The sequence below is a fragment of the Sorex araneus genome, chromosome 6 (genome assembly GCF_027595985.1).
Source record: "Sorex araneus isolate mSorAra2 chromosome 6, mSorAra2.pri, whole genome shotgun sequence".
Lineage (NCBI taxonomy): Eukaryota > Metazoa > Chordata > Mammalia > Eulipotyphla > Soricidae > Sorex > Sorex araneus.
In genome coordinates, this window is record NC_073307.1 from 148917612 (window position 1) to 148937985 (window position 20374).

At 55.8% G+C, this 20374-nt stretch overlaps 1 protein-coding gene across 1 annotated transcript in view; it reads left to right on the plus strand.

Moving 5' to 3' along the window:
* The first annotated feature begins 292 nt into the window (after nucleotides 1–292).
* PTPRJ (protein tyrosine phosphatase receptor type J) overlaps nucleotides 293–20374 on the plus strand; it is a 172371-nt gene continuing 152289 nt past the window's right edge. Inside the window, 1 exon segment of the mRNA XM_055141437.1 lies at nucleotides 293–594. Within this exon segment, the coding sequence (XP_054997412.1) occupies nucleotides 328–594 (267 nt within the window). The 5' untranslated portion in view covers nucleotides 293–327.

Here is a 20374-nt window from a genome sequence, read left to right on the forward strand (position 1 = left end):
GCGCGCGGGGCTGGGCCGCCGGCGGGCCGGCCGGGGCGGGAGGAAGCGATGAATATTCAGAGGGGGAGGGCGCAGGGAGGGCGCCGCGCGCCGGGCCCGGCTCCCCGCAGCCCGAGCCGCATGACGCGCCGAGCAGGCAGCGGGAGCCGCGCGCACCGCGGGAGCCGGGAGCCGGGCGCCGCGCGCGGGGGGTGGGCGCCGCTCGCTCCGCCCCGCCGAGCCCCTGCGCGCCCGGGGACGCGTCCCCCGCGCCGCCGCCGCCGCCGCCGCCGCTGCTGCCGCCGCGCCGGGCCCCGCCGTGTGGCCGCCGCCGCCGCCGCCGCTGCCATGTCCCCGGGGACGCCCGGCGCGGGCGGAGCGGGGACGAGGCGGACCGGCTGGAGCAGGAGGAGGAGGAGGCGGAGGCGGCGGCCGGACGCGGCGAGCGGGGCGCCCCGGCTCGGGCGCTCGGCGGGGCCCGACTGGCGCGTCCCGGCCGCGGTGCAGGGCGCGCGGGGCATGAAGCGGGCGGCGCGGGAGGCGCGGCCGCCTCCTCGCTCGCCGGGGCTGTGCTGGGCGCTGCCGTCGCTGCTGCTGCTGCTGCGCCTGGGCCAGGTGAGCGCACGGTGGGCCCGGTGGGAGGGGGCGGTGGGCTGTGTGTGTGTGTTGGGGGGTGGGGGGCGGACGCGACGGGCATCCCCTGCACCTGCCTGGGCTTTGGGGACGGAGGAGGGTGCTCGGTGCCGAGTGTTCGGAGCCCCCCTCTCTTGATCCGGGCTCGCGGGAACCCCCCCACCCCCCCGCCGGCCTGGCACGCCGGTCACCCGGCACCCCTTCCTCGGGCGCCCGGGAGCGGAGAGGGGGACGGAGGGAGCCGGCCTCGGGGTCCCGGCGGGAAGCCCCCCGCGCGGGCTGCAGGCCTCCCCCGGAGCTGCCACATCTGGCGGGCGCGGGCCGGGCTCGGCGACCGGAGGGGGCGTGTTTGCCGCGGGCTCGGGGGCGCCGAGCGGAGCCCGGCCGGCCTGGCCGAGCGCCGCCGACCTCCGACCCGGCCTGGCGGGGCCCGAGGGGCCGGGCCGGGCCGCGGGGTGGCGGGGCGCAGGGGAAAGTTCCTGGCCCCGGGAAAGGGGTCCTTCGGCGGGACCCCTTCCTCTTGCCCGCCGAGGCTGCTCGCTTCCCCGGGGGGGGGTCTCGTGGGTGCTTTGTGGGCGCCGGCGCTGCTCCCCGCCCCCCTCCCCGCCGCTGTTTTCCAGCTCCGATGGAGGGATCGCGGCGTGCCCGGAGCAGCCGGGGAGACTCCCATTTCACAGATGGGGAACGGGGTGGGGAGAGAAGGCAAAGCGTCGGAGCACCCCCAGCCAGCCCTGCCGCGGGGTCAGAGCCGCCGCCGCCGCCTCTTGGGGGTCTGGGAGCCGCAGTGGGCCGTGGCCCGTGACCCGGTGTCACGCCTGTGCTGCGTTTTGTTCATTCCAAGTCTCGCTGGTTGAATGCAGAACCCGAGAGGTTTGCAAGCTGGGGGAGGCGGTTATCGGCAGGGCCGGCGTGTGTCGGGGACCCGGTTTCATGGGGGGGGGGGCGGAAGCTTTGCTCGTCCAGCGCCGTCTTTGCCTTCTGGATCCCCCCCTCCACCGCCACCCAACCAGATATGGCAGCTCCGCAGGGCGCTGGGGCCTGGGGGCCGCCGCGCTCCCTCCCCGCGCGCGCAGGGACGCTCAGGTGCTGAGTCCCCTCCCCGCGGTGCTCTGCGCGCTGGGAAACAGCGCTCAGGAGGGCCTGGCCGACCCGGGACCTCTGGCGGAGAAGGCGGCCGAGAGCAGCGCCAGGCCAGGCCTCAGGGGTGAACTTGCGCCCCAGGCTCCTCTGGCCTCAGGCAACAGGCTGCGGCTCACCACCTGCGCCGTAAAATCCTCGCAGGGCTTTGCACTGGCCGCTCGGTGTCTGGGACTTCAGGCAGCATAAAAGGGCCACCAGATGGGATTAGCATTAAGGAGCCCGCGCGGCCGGGCTGTGTCATCCCAGTCCCTGTAAGGAAATTCTTGGAGAGCAGTTCATGAGATTAAGAAAAAAGCCTCATCATCCACGCGCCTTTGTACCAAATTTGATCCTGGATCTCCGTTTCTTTTGAATTTGCTACATATAACAATGGTATAATTGCCCCTTTGCGTGTGGTGTTTGCTAGCCATGCTTTGAATCAGAAAATAGAAATTCTTGGTAACAATGATTTCGTGCCCAATTCTTCCTTTTAGTTCAATAGGGGTATCACCGCTCTCCATTTCTCCCCATTTGAATATTTTGGTCCTCTGTGTTGTGCTTTGTAGAAACTCCACAGGACTCCAGTCCTCCGACCCCATCCCATTTTAGATACATCATCATCATCATCATCATCATCATCATCATCATCATCATCATCATCATCATCATCATTATCTTTAGTGTTTGGTTTCAGGGCCATACCTGGCTACTCTGCTCAGGGCTTACTCCTGACAGCGTGGAGGCAACACCAGTGCCTGGAACTGAACCTGGGTCAGTTGCGTGCCAGGAAAGCACAGATACCCCTACTGTCGTTCCGGTCCTGGATACATTATGAAATAGAAAAATTGAAAAAGTTTTCTGAAAAGGCATTTTCAAAGTTTGCCTCTGATAGTTTATTTTGATATTGGAAAATTTCGGGAATGGTGTACTTTTGAGCTGGACCTGACTTTCAAGATTGCTGAAACTCCCCCTCTTCCCCCCCCCTTTCCCTTTTAAATGAAGCTATTGAGGCCCAGTGAAGACACTGATGGGGTGAGGGGGAGGGCAGGCACTGGTGAGGGTCCTTTGCAAGGGAGCAGAAGAGCCAGTCCTGAAACTGGACAGTGCCTGTCTGCCCATGTTTTCACGATGCTTTGCTTTATGGTCTTGTTTTCCGTTTGCACTTGCTTTAGTTTTTGTTTACTTGCTTTGTTTACTTGTGGACCACACCCCGTGGTGCTTAGGGCTTACTCTTGCCTTAGAGCTCCGGTATCTTTCCTGATGGTGCTCAGGGAATCTTATGCAGTGCCAGGGATTCAACTGGGGTCTCTGTTGGATCCTTTTTTTTTTCTTTTTTGGGGTCACACCCGGCAGTGCACAGAGGTTACTTCTGGCTCTGCACTCAGGAATTACTCCTGGCGGTGCTCAGGGGACCATATGGGATGCTGGGAATCGAACCTGGGTCAGCAGCGTGCAAGGCAAACACCCTACCTGCTGTGCTATCGCTCCAGCCCCTCTGTTGGATCCTAGAACAAGCGCTCTAACCCTCTCTGTCTCTGTCTCTGTCTCTGTCTCTGTCTCTGTCTCTCTCTCTCTCTCTGTCCCTATTCTTATTTTGGCTACAAATACGGGTTCCTGCACTCTTTTCCCTAGAAACTGGGCATAAGCAGATTTCTGAAGTTGAAGCATGTTTAAGATAAAAAGTCCTATTTGAGATCTCCCAAGTTTGTACATTTAAGGGTGAAGGGATCTAACGACCTTCACAATGCTTGGGATTGTTTTTATGAGGATGGGAGAGTGTGTGTGTGTGTGTGTGTGTGTGTGTATGTGTGTGTGTGTGTGTGTGTGTGTGTGTGTGTGTGTAAGCTCGCCGCCTGCTATGGCAGGTTCAGAACTGGACAGGTTGTGAAAAGAGGCAGTTCTGCTCAGGCATCCTTGGGGATGGGTGTGGAAGCTGGAAGGAAAACTGAGCTTCTGGAAGGCTCCGTGCTTTTTGGGGCCGGAAAAGCCATTTTTGGACCTGGCACCTCATTGCCCTCCTCTGAGACAGGAAGGACGGGTAGAAATGTTCCCAGCAGGCGGACCTCACTGGTCGCAATGTCACACTCCACCCATTCTTGTAAAGTCTTTGCCACTAATTTTGGCTTCTGTGTATGAGGCGCTGTGAGAAAGCTAGCCCTTCCTTACCTCCTTTTTATTGGAGAAACGCTGCCCCAGCAGATATCAGCGTGGTAGAGGGAGCCTTTAAAATGAACCCCCCCAGCCCCAAACCAACCACTCCCAAACAGGCAAAAAAAAACAAAAAACCACCCAAATCCCAACAACTGGTGACTTGTAGCTGTTTTGTTGTTGGTCTTATAAGTGTTGCAGAATTTGCCTTTTTATTTTTTTCCTTTCTTGTTTCCTGGTGAAAAAGAACTGTATGTTTATTGTCTATTAGCGCTAATCCTTAAGCCTGTTTACCTACCTGCTTCACCCACCATCTAGCCCCAGAAACATTCCGACTGCTCTTGAAGGCCCTGGCTAAATTCTCATAGGGTGACTTTAAATACTTTTGTTTTGCCCCAGAACAACAACGGAAAATCCAAACTAGCATGTTTTCTTTGCAGACGGTTTAAGGAAACAGAACAAATTGGGTTATGGTTGAGGCTCTGACTTTGAGCTGACTTGAAGCTTAGCCTCATGATTAAGATAGCCGTGGATACCCACGCTCTCCCAAGCAGAGAGAATCCTGGCTCCCGAGTGAGCAATTTCGGTCAGCAAGGAGGTTATTTAGCTCCTAAAAGTAATTTTTGCTTGGGGTTGAGACGGAGGCCGGGCTCCCGAGTGACTGCAGGCCTGAGCTTAGCGAGCATACCTAGGCCAGCAATGATTTCTTAGTTCATTTGCTTCTGCACCACGGGAATTCTTTTGATTCAGGGAAAGAGGCCATTTTCCGTGTATGTCCCTTCTGACATTAGGCTGCTGATACTGTAATAATGACTAGGTCTTATGGGGCAGACGTGGTGCTAAGGGTTTTTTTCCGTGCTCAGTCACTTGACCACTGCAGAAAGATGAAGAGGGAGGCTGCTGTTCAGAGTCTCGTTTGACTCCAGAGGAAAAAAATCAGGTGTTCCAGAACTTACACAGGTGTGTGGTCAAACCAGATTCGGACGTCTCCAGGACTCTGGCTGGCTGTCCAAAAGGAGTCGTGACAAGCGTGTGGTTAAGCAGGTGTGTTTTCGAGTGTGTGTGTGTGTGTGTGTGTGTGTGTGTGTGTGTGTGTGTGTGAGAGAGAGAGAGAGAGAGAGAGAGGCCACAGACGTTGTGACGAAGGAAGGCTTGTGGGGGTTCCAAGCCCACGGGGTCCGGGCGTGTGTTTTGAGTTCTCTGCACCCCCAAAACCCTGTTGAGTCGCTTCCATTTGTAGCCTAGATCATGCAGGTCTCTCTCCTCCTGCTCAGGTTTCTTGCAGGGTTTGGGGTTTGAGGCGCGCTTGCTCTCGGAGAACAGGGATAGGGCCGGGGAGGGCGGTGTCAGACCCTGCTGTGGGGCCTTGCTTGGCTCATCACTGCGTAGACTTGGGCAAGTCACTTGCCCCTGACTCTTCATTTCCTTATCTGGACAGTGGGGCTCAAGCTTCCTGCTTCCCTCGTGCTTGGGAGGATTGAGTCCCATAGAAGACGGAGGCACCAGACCCCTGGCGGGGGTGCCGGCTACTGCTCTTTGCGGGATCAGTGAGACTTCAGATCACTAATTCATGTAACACAGCTATGCGCTTAGAGATATTACTGGTTTTGGGGTCCTACCCAGTAGTCCTTGGGGGTTTACTCCCGGTGGTGCTCAGGGGATCTTGCAATGCCTGGGGCTCAAACCCAGGGCTCCTGTATCCAGGGCAAGAACTCCGGACCCCTAGCTCCACAGAGCAAATATTTATCCCGCATCTCCCACAGACTTCCAGAATAATCCTGCGAGGGAGACTTAGTTCAGTCACAACAGTGACAAAATATTCTCCCCCCCACACACACTGTAGCCACATTAAGAATGATTTAAGGGGCTAGAGAGCTAGTGCATCGGGCAGGGCATTTGCATTGCACATGGCCCATCTGGGTTCGATCCCCAGCGTCCTATATGGTCCCCTGAAGCACCTCCAAGAGTGATTCCTGACTGCAGAGGCAGGCGTAAAATCCCTGAGCAGCTCTGGGTATGACCCAAAAATAAAAGGAAAAAAAAATATTATTTCTGCCGGGGAGCTAACTGAAAGGCCTCAGGTGCATGCCTTGCATTTGCAAACCCTGAATTTCATCCCTGGCATCTCGGACCCCCTCCCCCTCCCCCCAGCACCTCTGGGTGTGGCCCCGTTGAGTCCCAGCACTGCCAAAACCAAACCGAAGCGGGGGGCCATGAACCTCAGGGACGTGCTCCCAGGCCATGGGTGACCCCAGGGACGTGCCTATAAAACCAGAAAAATAGATATTGATCACAAAAAGGGCGGTGAGGAGGCAATCACATAAGGAGTCTGCGAGCAGTTGTCTGTGATTGACAGGGGGCAGCGCTGATGGCCGACCCGCATCGAACGGGCACCACCACCCTGGCTGGGCGGTCACAGTGGAGACCCAGGCTGTGTGCTGGCTTGCTGGCCCTTCCAGAGAAAGGGTTTGCCAGAGGGCCGTGGTGAGCAGGCAGTGGTCACTCAGAGGAGACCCTTGGGTGGGGTCATTGTCTCAGACCCCAGGAGATGCCTGACTTAATCCTGATCACTGAGTCGGCGTCCTCTGGGCTCCGGATTTCCATGAGGTGGGAGAGACAGCCCCGGGGTGCGGGTAGGGGGCATGTTGAAAGTGAAGTCTCGGCAGCTCCCACAGAAGGGCTAATTTTAAACATGCAAATAATTTTCAGTTCCACTTTTCCTCCTTCCTGTTAGAGGGAAGCTGGGCCCTGGTGCCGGTTTCTGAGCCCTCCTGCAGACAATGTCATTATTATGCACAAACTCCCTTGCTCTGTGGGGCAGGAACTGGGTGGTGTTTTCCTGGGTGCCAAGGCTGGGCCCTGGCCCTGGTTTGAGCTGGTTTCTGAGTAGATAAGTAAGTGGATATGAGAGTGTGGTGCCAGTGTGGAGCCTATACGTCAGTAGTTCTTAGCCGTGTGTGTGTGTGTGTGTGTGTGTGTGTGTGTGTGTGTGTAGAAGGCCCTTACATAGGGAGAAATACAGAGGACCCTCTCCCCAAGGGAATGTACTTTACAATTATGAATCCCTTTTCTGGAGTTTCCTAGAGGCCTCAAAAATTGTCCAAGTAGTTGCAGTGAAACAGCCTCCAGTCTAACAGCTGGGTGGTGAAAAGAGTGCCTCCCCATTAAAGCCAGTTGCTGTGGTGTCTTTGGATTCCAGGGTGGAAAATGCTTTTGTTTTTTTGTTGCTGCTTTTGGGCTACACCTCGTGGTACTCGTGGGGCTTACTCCTGGCTCTGTGCTCTGGGATCACTCCTGGAGAGGCTCAGGGGACCATATGGGGTGCTGGGGATCAAACTCGGGTGGGCCTCGTACAAGGCAAGTGCCTTATCCACTGATCTATCACTCTGGCCCAGGGAGAAATATGTCATGTAAACAACAGCCAGCCTTCCTTCCTTCCTTCCTTCCTTCCTTCCTTCCTTCCTTCCTTCCTTCCTTCCTTCCTTCCTTCCTTCCTTCCTTCCTTCCTTCCTTCCTTCCGTGCTCAGAGCTTACACCTGGCTCTGTGCTCAGGGGATCACACCTGAAGGGGCTCAGGGGACCATAGGGGCTGCTGGACATCAAACCCAAGTCTGCCACTTGCAGGGCAAGCTCCCTACCTGCTGTTCTGTCACTGAACTGGCTGCAAGGCAGGCACCTTAACCCGGGATACTACCTCTGGCTCCTTATCCTTAAACAAGTTACATGACAGAATACACAAAGTTACATTCTATGTACATTGTTTCCTTTATTTTCTATTGAATCACCAGGAGATACACAGTTACAAAGTTGTTCATGATTTGGTTTGAGTCAGACAATGTTCCAACACCTGTGGCTTTACGGATGCATGTTTCCCATACCAGTACCCGGGTTCTGCACCCCACTCCCCTCCTCCCCCAGCTTGCTTCCTTTCAATTCACCCAGTTATCTAGGAGATGCTTCCTGGGGGCGCCTTGAGCTGGAACTCCTTCTGTAGCGTGCCTAATAGGCGGGTGTGTGAACTTGCCATTTTTCAACCTTCCCCTATCACTGGACAGTCACTTGGGTTCCAGCCCCCCCCCCCCCGGAAAAATCATGCTTCCCGCAGCTGGGATAGCCACAGGGTAAAGTTCTAATTTTAGGATTAGATTGCTGGATGTGGGAGAGGGGAGCCGGTTAGAAATGTGACCGTGTTTGCCAGGACGGCTTCCCCTTGAGTACCTGCCCTGGAGCGAGTTTCCCACGCTCTTCGTCTTCTGAGGATTGTCACATTTTTGTCAGTGTGCTAGTCTGAGAGGTGAAGAATTGAACCTTGAGTTTTGGGTTAGGTTCCCGTTTTCCCCATCTTTTAGGCCATTTGCATTTCTTTCTTCCTTTTTTTGTTTGCTTCCCCCCCCCTTTTTTTTTTCTTAAGATTCATCTGTTTTTGGTTGTCATGTTGTTCACTTTCTGGAAATGCAGGAAGTCAGTCCATTGGCTTTCATTTGTATTGTAAACATATATATTTTTTCCGACTATTTTAGAGGAAGTCGGGTGTTCCTTAGGACCATAGAGGTAAAGAAGAAGGCCCCGTGGGTCTGAGGAAAGGTAGAGAATTGGGGGCCTGGCTGTCTGGAGTCAGGTGTGGGACTCTGGGCAAGTTCTCCGATCCTTTCGATTCTTGGGGCGGGGGGTCATATCTCTATGTTGCTAATGATAGTAGAAGCCCCTCTCATGCAAGGCCATTGGATAAGTTCAGTGAGGTCACATTAGGCATTGTTCTTTACAAATGAATATAACTGTAGCACTGTAGCACTGTTGTCCCATTGTTATCGATTTGCTCGAGCGGGCACCAATTACATCTTCATTGTGAGACTTCTTGTTACTGTGTTTTTGGCATATCGAATACCTCACGGGTAGCTTGCCAGGCTCTGCTGTGCGGACGGGATACTTTCAGTAGCTTGCCGGGCTCTCCAAAAGGGGCAGAGGAATTGAAGCCAGGTCGGCCACGTGCAAGGCAAATGCCCTACCCACTGTGCTATCACTCCACTATCACTGTCACTGTCATCCCTATGGTCATCGATTTGTTCGAGCAGGCACCAGTAACGTCTCTCATTATGAGACTTACTGTTACTGTTTTTGGCATATCCAATACGCCACGGGTAGTTTGCCAGGCTCTTCCGTGCAGGGTACTGGTGCCTGCTCAAACAAATCGATGAGCAACGGGATGACAGTGACAGTGATTTATTCAGTTTGGGGGTCAGGGTACCATAAGTGATGGTGGGACAGAACCAGGGCTAACTGCCTACATGCTGGACAAACGTCTTATCCCCTGCCCTATCTCTCCAGTCCTAAAAGAGCATTTTACCCAAGACTCTGTTCCCTTTAGAGTTAGGCCTTCCAAATAGGTTCAAAGGCTAAAATGATGCATCTTGTTAAAATTGTGCTATAAAATCTTAAAAAATGGGATATTAAAGATTAAGTCTGCAATGTATCAGATGCACGTATATGTCACATTTAAATGTCAAATTTAGAAAAATAAAAGGTGCAACTTGGGGCCGTGGTTTGTGCAGGCTGCTCTCTCTCTCCTGGATACGTGAGTGTGATTGAATTAACAGAGACTAAAGGACCATAAGATATGATGGAAGAGAATGATCCTGACCCAGGCAGCACGAGGACCCCGACCAGGCCCTTGTAAAATAAGGGGTGGAGAGAGGCCTCTGTGGGCCAGAGTGCAGGTCCGCTTCCCAGCTTTGCAAGGTCCCCTGAGTGCCGGATGCCAGAAGTGACCCTAGAGCACGCTAGCGCTGCCCTGCGTGGCACCGAAACAAAGCAAAGCAAAAACCAGAGGCTGCGGCCGGGGCTGTAAGTTGGCAGCCAGCACACACCTCTCTGGGATGCGGCCCGGGGCTTGATGCCCGGCACCGAAGAACAAACCCTGAAACGGGCCCTTCTTGTGTGGCGTGAGCTCTTTCTTTTTCTTCCGTGTTTTAGTTGTTGCCTGGCCCCTGCTGCCGGTGGTGGTGGCCACCTCCTACCTCTAGGCCGACTCTGTCAGGCCAGAGGGAGCTGTTTTCCTGCCAGGCCCTGGAAGCTGGAAGACATAATCCGGGCTTTGCTGGCAGGAGCAGGAGGCTGGGGAGGGAGCACGCGACCGATCAGGTAGCAGTGGGGTGATCCCTCAGCTTCGGGCTTCCACGTCCTGTGTGCTGGGTGCTCTTGTTCCCTGGGAGAGTGGGGCGTGCTGATGGGCCTGGATTCTGGAGGCCATTCGATTGCTGCCTTGAACTTTTTTCCCCAGTGTGCGTCTGTGTGTGTGTGTGTGTGTGTGGGCGGGGTGGCTGGAGTGATAGCACAGCGGGTAGGGTGTTTGCCTTGCACGTGGTCGACCTTGTTTCGATTCCTCCTCTCCTCTCGGAGATCACAGCAAGCTACCGAGAGTATCCCGCCTGCACACAGAGCCTGGCAAGCTACCTGTGGCGTATTCAATATACCAAAAACAGTAATAACAAGTCTCACAATGGAGACATTACTGGTGCTCGCTCAAGAGCAAATCGATGAGCATTGTAACGGATGACACTGCTACAGTGCTACTGTGTGTGTGTGTGTGTGTGTGTGTGTGTGTGTGTGTGTGCTGGGGGGGGGAATGCGGGTGGGTGGGGGTGTACCACACCCAGGGATGCTCAGAGACTTACTCCTGGCTCTGTGTTCAGGGAGCCATAAAGGGGTTCCAGAATTGAACCGGGTTGGCCACATGCAAGGCAAGTGCCCTACCCGCTGCCTCAGGCTTAGTGAACTGACTGAGTCAGTCTGACCCACCGCTCCTTGCTGTGTGAGCCGGGCGCTATGGAGCCTTGCTGGTCCTCATCTTTAAAATGGGGATAAAATGAAGCCCCATCTCCTCGGGTTGCTGGGAGGCCTTAGTGGTGTGCATGGCAAGTTCCTCGTGTGGAAGAAACCTTGAAGAGCAGTTGGCTCGTGGGACAGCCGACTGTGCTATTATCCCAGCAGTGTGACGGTAAGTCTCACATTGCTGGGGTCCTAGCACAATTTATTCCTAATGAAATTCGAAAGTGGGCTGCAGATTTGGCACCAAATTAGAACAGACATCTTAGGGCCAGTGAGTATAGTGGGTAGGGCGCTTGCCTGGCATGTGGCTGACTCGGGTTCAATCCTGGCATCCCATATGGTCCCCTGAGCACTACCAGGTGTGATTCCTGAGTGCAGAGCTGGGAGTAACCCCTGAACATTGCTGGGTGTGTCCCCTCATTCCCCCCACCAAGAAAATAAAAACCCAAACTAGAACAGATATCTTGTATATGTTGAGACCCTAGGTTGGATCTTGAGGAGCAAATATATATATATATATATATATATATATTTACCACTGGACATCAGAGATAGCACAAAGGCCTGAACACATACATGTTTTACATGCAGGAGCTCTGGATTTGCTCCCTGGTACATGTCCCGGAGTCCCCCAGCCCCCCAACCCAGGCATCAGAAATAACCCCTGAACACAGATCTGAGAATAGCTCCTGAGCACTGCTGCGTGTTGCTCCTCCACAAAAATTGTGTGTGTGTGTGTGTGTGTGTGTCCCCTGAGTTGCCTCTGAAGGAATTTTTTTTTTTTTTTTTAAGGAATTTCTTTTCCAGGCTTTAGCCTCTGCTTTTGGCCTGGAAGCCACTCTGCAAAGATTGGCGTGGAGGGAGGTGTGAGGAGGTGTGGACCTGCCTTCTGTTGCAGTGGCGGGCCTAGGTGACACTCCCAGTGACCAGTCAGTGCCCCCCCACTCCCTCCGAGCGGAAACCTGTCATGGAGTGGCAGTGGCGGGAAGGACCCCCTCTGGAGAGGGGCTTCCCATGGAATCTGAGGAGGCGGCTCTTAGCAGCTGTCCCTGGGGAAACTTCTGGGGTTTCTGCTGGGGCCAGCCCAGCCCTTGGCCATGTCCTGAGCCCTCCAGACCGCCTGTGTGACGTGCATGGATGAGCGCCAGCTTAGGGCCCTTTTAGGAGGCTGAGGCTGACGGGCCATGGCACCCCTGGTGTGGAGTGGGGGACTCGGCCAGGCCCTGCCCACAGCCCTGCTTTCAGCGCCCCTATACCCCGCTCTGCCCCTGCCCTGCCCCTCCCTGCTGGATCACAGGGCCAACCCGGGTTCGATCCCTGCACCCTCCATGGTCCCCCAAGCCCCACCAGGAGTAATCCCTCAAAGTGCAGAGCCAGGAGTGAGCCCTGAGCACTGCCCGATGGGGCCCCCAAACAATAGCATAAACCAAAACCCAACAATATACACTCGGGGCTGGAGCAATAGCACAGCAGGTAGGGCATTTGCCTTGCACTGGGCCGACCGGGGTTCAATTCCCAGCATTCCATATGGTCCCCTGAGCACGGCCAGGGGTAATTCCTGAGTGCAGAGCCAGGAGTGACCCCTGAGCATCGCTGGGTGTGACCCAAAAAGCAACAAAACAAAACAAAATAAAACAAAAAAACCCAACAATATACACTCAAAAAAGGGAACCATGAACACGTAAAAGAGAACAAAACCATCCAGTTCCCTCGGCCCCAGGAGCTCACTCCTGGCCCCACCTGCCGGGATGAGCTTTGTCTTTCGGGATGCCCATTCTAGGTGTTCAGACTCCACCGGGCCACCTCCTTCATGGCCTGGACTTTTTCTGCCTTTTCTTTTTTTTCCCCTACGACTGGGAGAGCTGTGTCCCTGTGGGGTACCCCTGGGATCGACAGGCCTCAGCTGAGCTTCTTCCTGGAGGGTCACTGTGACTCAGTGGAAACATTTTTTAAATATTTTCCTGAAAACAAACAGACACGGACACAGGTTAGATTAGATATACTGAATTTGCATCCAGGCCATTTTTTTTTTTCTTGAGCAAATACAAGCGACACAAAGAAATTACCCCATAGTGGTGGGAGGGATACTGGGAACATTGGTGGAGGAGAATGGGCACTGGTGGAGGGATGTAAATGATCACTGTTTGACTGACATGCAAACATGAAAGCTCATAAGTGTATAACTGTACCTCACGGTGATTCGCTAATAAAAATTAAAAAAAAAAGGGGCTGGAGCGATAGCACAGCAAATAGGGCGTTTGCCTTGCATGTGGCCGACCTGGGTTCGACTCCCAGTATCCCATATGGTCCCCCGAGCACCGCCAGGAGTAGTTCCTGAGTGCAGAGCCAGAAGCAACCCCTGAGTACTGCCAAGTGTGACCTAAAAAGGAAAAAATATTTAAAAAAATTCAAAATAAAAATAAAAATAAATAAATAAAAAGAAATTACCCCATAGACCCATGTAGGATGCAAGTATTTTCCCTTGCTGGCACTCTTTTTTTTTTTTTTTGGTGGTGGGGGCGGGGAGGGCCCACCTTGTGGTGCTCAGGGGCTATTCTTGGTACAGTGCTCAGGGGGTCATGCCAGGGATGGGGCCCAGCCCATTGCACCAGCTCTCCAGCCCCCATCGGCTCCCCTTGCCCTGCCTCATGGTCCTGTGTCCATGTCTCAGTTGCCACGCGCGTGTCCGAGCCTGAGTACTTCACTGCCCGCCACTGCCCCCACCCCGTCCGGCCTTGCCCCTGGCCCTCGCCCGCTGCTCTCACTGCGGCTGGGCCCTGGCCCTGAGATGATCTTCGTGGCACCCACATCTGGGGCTTCTCTGTTGTCCTTCACCAGTGGCGGCCCCCAGGAGTCGGGGCTGGCTGAGCCTCGGGCCCCCAGCTTGGTGCAGCCTTGGCTCAGCCTCTGGCTTGTTCAGAGAGAGAGAGAGTGCGAGAGACCAGGACAGCCGGGAGGTGGCCAAAAGCTAGCAGGGCCCCGGCCCAGGGCCAGGGTGGGGATTCCTTGTTTCCGCTTGATCTTAATACTTAACCTCACAAGCCTCAGGTTTTCCCATCTATAAAACTGTGGTGATTCCATTACTCAATTGAGTCTCTGGTTGTTACAGGAAGCGCATAAAGAAGGAATCACAAAGCAGTATTCGGCGCATATTAAATTAGACCTCAGTACATGTTCCAAAAAACAAAACAACACAAAAGCCCCTTGATACAGGGCTGAGGAGATAGTTCCGAGGGCCGAGGGCGTGCTTTGCAGGTGGGAACCCTGCGCCCTGACCCTGCACAAACCCACAAGCACCTCTGGATGTGGCCCCAAAACCCAAACCGAAACCCCAGGAAATCCTGCAGACAAGGAAGACAACACTTTGGGGTTCTGAGGGACAGGACAGGGGGACAGCGGGCAGGGCCTGGCACATGGCTGACCCGGCTCGATCTCTGGCACCACAAATGGCCGCCCCTGAGCCCAACAGGCATGTTCCCTGAGTGCAGAGCCAGGAGTCAGCCCTGAGCACTGCCAGCTGTGGCCCCAAACCAAAGAAGACAAGGCTCGGGGGTGGGGGGGCTGCCTGTGAGCAGTCTGAGGGCTTCTGGAAGGTTCCCACGCCGTCCTCCACCTCCACATTCCTGGAACCTGCATGAGGCTTGGCCCCGAATCTTGGGGTGTGGTGTCTTGGGGTGTGGTGGGCCCGGCGGAGCGACTTTGCTTCCTGAAGGGCCAGCACTGCCGGCCCTCTGTGTTTTGGGGAGCTGTCCAGTGTTCAGTGGCACCCCTGCCCTGGTCGCACATGGGACAGACGCCTGATCCAGCCCTTGCAAAGCACTCACTTGGGACTGGAGCGATAGCACAGCAGGTAGGGTGTTTGCCTTGCACCCGGGTTCGATTCCCAGCATCTCATATAGTCCATAGAGCACTGCCAGTAGTTCCTGAGTGCAGAGCCAGGAGTAACCCCTGTACATCGCCGGGTGTGACCCCAAAAAAAAAAAAAAGAAGAAGAAGAAGAAGAAGCATTCACTTGAGAACTTGGCTCCAGGCATGGGTCAAAGTTGCAATCTGGGGCTACCCAAAATGCTGTAGGTGACCGGCTTTCTCCTGATAGGAAGCAGGACCCTTTGCAGCCTGGCTCGGCCCCTGGTGGTGGTGTTTGTGGTGGGGTGCGCGTTGGGGGTCCAGGGCATGCCCTGCTGGGAGCACCAGCTGGTGGCTCCTGAGTCATGTCTCTCCGAGGAGCCCTCAGCCTCAGTTTCCCCCTCTCTCAGTGGGCCGGGGGTGGGGGTGGGAAGCCCGAGGGCCCGGGATCTGTGTGGAGCTCAGCTCCACCGCAGAGAAGGAAACGCGCTCTGAGTCTGAAGCGGCCCGAGTGCCAAGTTCCACAGTGAGCCGGACCCGGATTCCGGAGATCCCATTACAAAGGGCTTCACTGCCAAGTTCCCCGCCAGCCGGCCCGCCCGCCTGTTCCCCGCGGCTCAGCCGTGAGTGTTTCCAGGCCTCAGGGCGGCCACCTGGAGATAAAGCCAAGAGCCAGTGGGGGTGACACCCACGGGGCAGCTAGACTCCCGGGGATGCCCTCCCTGGGCTTCTGAGACCCCACCATCATCCCGCATCGCGGGGCGCCGAAAGGCCAGCCAGGGCAAGGCAGCCGTCCGTCCCGGCCAGCACCGACCCCCGCCGGTGCCCCTGGCCTTGTCTTCCAGCCCCCTCTCCAGCTGGTTTCTGGGATGCCCACCCCGGACGCGGTGCGGGGTCTCGTCCATCCTGGCAAGGACTGCTGCCTTGCGGAGGGCTGGCGCAGCACATCCAAGACCCCAGGTGGCACCGTCGGCGATAGTGGCGTGCCCGCTGCAGCCTTGCTGCGGTGACTTTGTGCCCACCCAGCCTGCGTTTCGCCTGTACCCCTTGGGCATTGCTCACCGGGGCAGGGGGCTGTGCCCACTCAGGCCCCTGAGTAAGGGGACCCGACAGTCCTGGAACCCCAGACTCCCCTCTCTCAGCGGTGACTGCTCAGAAACCGCTTTATCTAGGAGGGGAATTGCTCAGCATAGATCTGATCACACGGTCGCTCTCGGTCCTGTTCAATAAATGTCTGGGTGGGTGGCTATGGGGCAGCAAGACTGGTGTGGGGAGGTGGGGGCGGGGGGTGCCACCCGGGAGACGTGAACTTTGGGATGCAGGAAATGAAGCAAAAACTTGCTTTCACGGATGGAACGTGTGAGCTCATGGTCTGGCTGACCCCAAGCCAGCTGATCTCAGTGCCAGTTAATCATTACTGGTAAGAAAAAGGAACTTGTCCTCAAAGAATGTCCGAGAGAGGGGAGGAAAGACAAGCGGGCCCTGGGTGTGCCTGTCACCTCCAGGCGATGATGGGGCGCTGCCTAGAAAAGACCCTCGGACCACTTGGGGTCGCCTTGCTGGGCAGGAGGCAGAGGTGGGATCAGCTAGTGGTGTTGGCCGGGCAGGGCGGGGTCCAGGGCGGCGCTGGTCGATTCTCTCTGCTCACAGCTGAGGAGCAGGGCCTTAGAAGCCCCCCTAGGGAAACAGTGATGGCTGCACTGGGCGAAACTTTGGAAAAATACGGATGAGAGGGATATGGCCCAGCGGGAGAGCGCTGGCATTGCGGGTATGAGGCGCCCTGGGTTCGAGTCTCTTTGCACCACATAATTCCCTCAGGTACCACCGGGAGTGACTCAAAAAATAAAACGTGGGTCCGGAGAAAGTAGCACAGCGGGGAGGGCGCTGGCCTTGCATGTGGCCCACCGGGGTTCGATCCCCGACATCCCTCTGTGGTTCTCCCGGCCCTACCAGGAGTGATCCCTGAGCACAGTAAGCGCTGAGCACCACAGGGGGTGGCCCCCGACCCCAAAACTGAACCAAATGAGAGCAAAAACCCCAGCGACAGAGATCTCTAGTAGCTGAGCCCCGAGCAGCTGGAGCGGGGCGCCCACCTTCTCGCTCAGTGCCGTGCATCCGCCCACCCCCCACCCACCGTGCACATGCTGGGACAGTGGAGCCGGCGCCGAGGCCCCCGCGATCACGCTTACGGAGGGCCAGTGGCACCAGGGGGATGAAGGGTGGGAAGGGACCCGCCATCGGCGCCATTGCCACACGCCATTGCCACACGCTGGCCTCTTTCACTTTCACTGAGGCTCTTGTGGGCCCGCCAGGTCAGGCTGTCTGTCTCTCTGCTTCCACCCTCGGAAGCTTCCTGCCGTGCCCAACCCAGGGCCCCAGGAGCCTGAGACCCAGACGTGGGGCCCGAGTGCGCTCCCTTACCTCCCCATCCTGCCCGCCTGCCCGTCTCCCTGGCATGGACACTGGAGCCCAGTTTGCTCGCCCTGGGGGTGGGGTGCAACGCTCCATCCCATTTCCCGCTTGTGTTCCTCATCCTGCCACCCCCCTGAAATCCCGGGGCTTAACCGCTGCTGTTTCCCTGTTCCCCGGGATAAGGGCTTTGACAGGGGAGGGGCTTGTCTGTCTGGGTCTCTCTCCCTGCAGCAGAGGCCCTCCCTCTGCCCCCTCCAGAGCTGTTTGCAGAATAGGGGATGGAGAGAATCACCCTGGTCCAGGGCAGAGGTTAGCCCCTGGCTGCAGTAGACTCGGATGCTGGTTTATGGCCTCTTGGTCCCTTCACTGTATCACTATATCACTGTCATTCCGTTGATTTGCTCGAGCAGGCGCCACTAACGTCTCCATTCGTCCTAGCCCTGAGATTTTAGCACCTCTCCTTTACTCGTTCTTCCCAGCGGTGCCACATTGGAGGCTCTTTCAGGGTCAGGGGGAATGAGACCCCTCATTGTTACCGTATTTGGCATATCGAATATGCCACGGGGAGCTTGCCAGGCTCTGCCATGCAGGCAGGATGCTCTTGGTACCTTGCCAGGTTCTTCGAGAGGGAGAACTAGGCTATAAGAGGTTGTGCGGCCACAAATGCGGTGACACGTGAGTCTTTTGGTCCCTTATTACTTAAAATTATTTTGTGATTCTACCTTTTGCCTGATCAGCCCAAAGTACGTGTGTGTGTGTGTGTGTGTGTGTGTGTGTGTACATGCAAGTGCATGTGTGTTTGGGGAAGCACAGTAACCTCTTGGACTTGTGGGGGATGACTTTGACGTGCTCTAGTCAGAAGAGCACAGATTTGCAAGTTCTTAGAGCCCAGGACTGTCTCTTACTAACCATGAGACCTTGAGAAATTACTGAGCCTCTCAGGGCCCCCCTTTTTCTCATCTGCAAAATGGAATCACAATAACCCAGTACTGAGTGCTTCCTGTGCTCAGACGTGAGCTAAGTGTGCCCTGGGCTATACCCGATCCCTCATGAGACCCTCGTGGGTCAACCTCTTCCGTCTTCAGTTTGCAGAAGAGGAAAACCAGAGACTTGGAGGTGAAGCAACAACCCCCCGAGGTCACACAGCCCAGCGGACACGCCAGGGCTCACGCTCAGGCAGCCTCGTTCCGGGGCCCCGGTGTTAGGAAATTATGCAAATGGCTGCGATTGCCCAAGCTGGGAATTTTGAACATGTCCAAATAGCCCCAGAACAGGTAGTGGTGCTGAGACCATCAGGAATGGTCCGGGCCCCGGCCCCTTTGGCCTTTGGTCTCTGATGACCTGTACGTGTTCCTATTGCTTTGTTCTCAAGCTAGTGACAAGTGTGCCAACTTCCTGCCCATGGCGGCGCTCGCTCAGCGCGGCAGGACCTCAGGGGCTGTTTTTTGCTGCCTTGGTGGAGTGTGTGTGTGTGTGTGTGTGTGTGTGTGTGTGTGTGTGTGTGTGTCTGGGTCCTGGTGCTGTGGAGGTGGGGCAGGAGGTAAGCCCTAAGCCGTTTCCCAAATTACTCTGAGGCTTCCTTTGTGTAGGGCGGTATCACTGGGGACAGTTCAAAAAACAAAAAAACAAAAAACATGCAAAACTCCCCAAACAGGACTTGTGTGCCATGTCACCCCAGCCCCAGTTGTCTCAACGTCCCATTACAGAGTCCTAGGCACTTTTCTGGGCCCTGCTGGTTCAGAGAGGAGAGGGTTCCTGTGCTGGGCGTTTCTCACTGCTGTGGTTTCACACAGGGTAAAGCCCTGTGAGGTTTTTTTTTTATTTTGGTAGGGGGGGTGGTGGAGGTGGCTTGGGCCACATCCGGCTGTGCTCAGTGCTCACTCCTGGCTCTGTGCTCAGGGCTCACTCCTAAATTTGTGCTCAGAGGTCACGCCTGCCTTTATGCTCAGGGCTCACTCCTGGTGACGCTGGTGGTGGCGGGGTGGGGGGGAGGGGTCATCTGTAGAGTGGGGTGTGGGGTTGGCCGCCGTTGCAAGCTCTGATGGCAGAGGAGTGAGCAGTCAGAGCTGGGTTTCCAGATGGAGTGGGACTCAGCTCTGAAACACTCACGTCCCCTGAGGGAGGCCCCGAGTTCAATCCCTGGCTCTGTAAAACAGCCCCCCGCGTGCCCGGCCAGTGAGTGCTATCACTAGGGCCACCAGGCTTTCACAACCCAACTGCAGAGCGGCTTCCACAACCCAGGGAGCTGCGGTGGGTGGAAACTTATCTTTTCCTTTCCATGGAAGCACGGCAGAGCGTTATTAAAAAAGCACCACAGCAGTCAGAAAGAGGGCCGGCGAGAGGGCCGGTGGTGCAGGGGAGAGACCTTCTCTCCCCCCGCCTCTTCGCCACATTTCTCTAGTCTTGAGAACGGGTTGCAGTTTACTCCAGGAGGCTTCTGACTTAAAACTGGCCAACCCCAATGCAGGGATGGTTTCAGAGTCTTTCCTGCCGAAAGGTTAAGTAGCAAAAAGCCTTTCCTCCACCCCGGCAGTGCATGGGTAAGAGAATCATCCTTCTCGTAGCTGCAGAACCGTCTGCCCTGGAAAGCACTTAACCTTTTTCCCTCTTTGGAGACTGGGCAGCAGCTGTCTGGAAGGAGTGCAGGGTCCAATCCCTTCCTGCAGACTGCATCTCCTCGGAAGCAGTAAAGACTCCTTCTGGAAGAATTTCCAGGCATCTGTGTCATCTTGGACACCCGGGGAAGAGTGACTTTTCCAACAGGGGTGCCTTGTTTCTGTCTCCTCCGTGAGAATGGAGGAGGCTGCCTGTTTCAGGACGCCCACGCGGGCACTGGGTGTTAGCATTTTTGACTGGCACAGAGTTTTGCATTGGATGTTTACATTTGCAGACGGCCCAGCTGGGCTGCGTGGCGGCTGCTTCCCGCTGCCATTTGACTGCGCGTGACTCACAGTGGACCTATTTTGTGTGAGCCTTAAAAAAAAAAAAATAAATTTTTTTTTTGAGTACTCAGGGAAAATGTCAAGTGTTTTACTTGTTGTCTGGTGGGACGTAGAAAAACTCCAAGCACAACCAAGAAAGTCACTGGCTTGTGTATCTGACTGCACAGAGTCACACTCAAGCTACACATTTCATTTATTATTATTATTAATTAGAGTTGCTATACAAATATCCCTCACAAGGGCTGGGGCTAGACTTAGAAGTGCTTCTTTATTTACTTTTTGTGGCTTTCGGGCTCCACCTGGCTGTTCTCAGGGGTCGCTCCTGGTGGTGCTCAGGGGATCGTATGTGGTGCTTGGGGTTGAACCCAGGTCGGCTGAGTGCAAGGCCAGTGCTGTACCCACTGTGCCCTCTCTCCAGCCCTACCAGGCCAGTGCTTTTACGAGGCCGTGAAGTGGCCAGGGGTTGGACC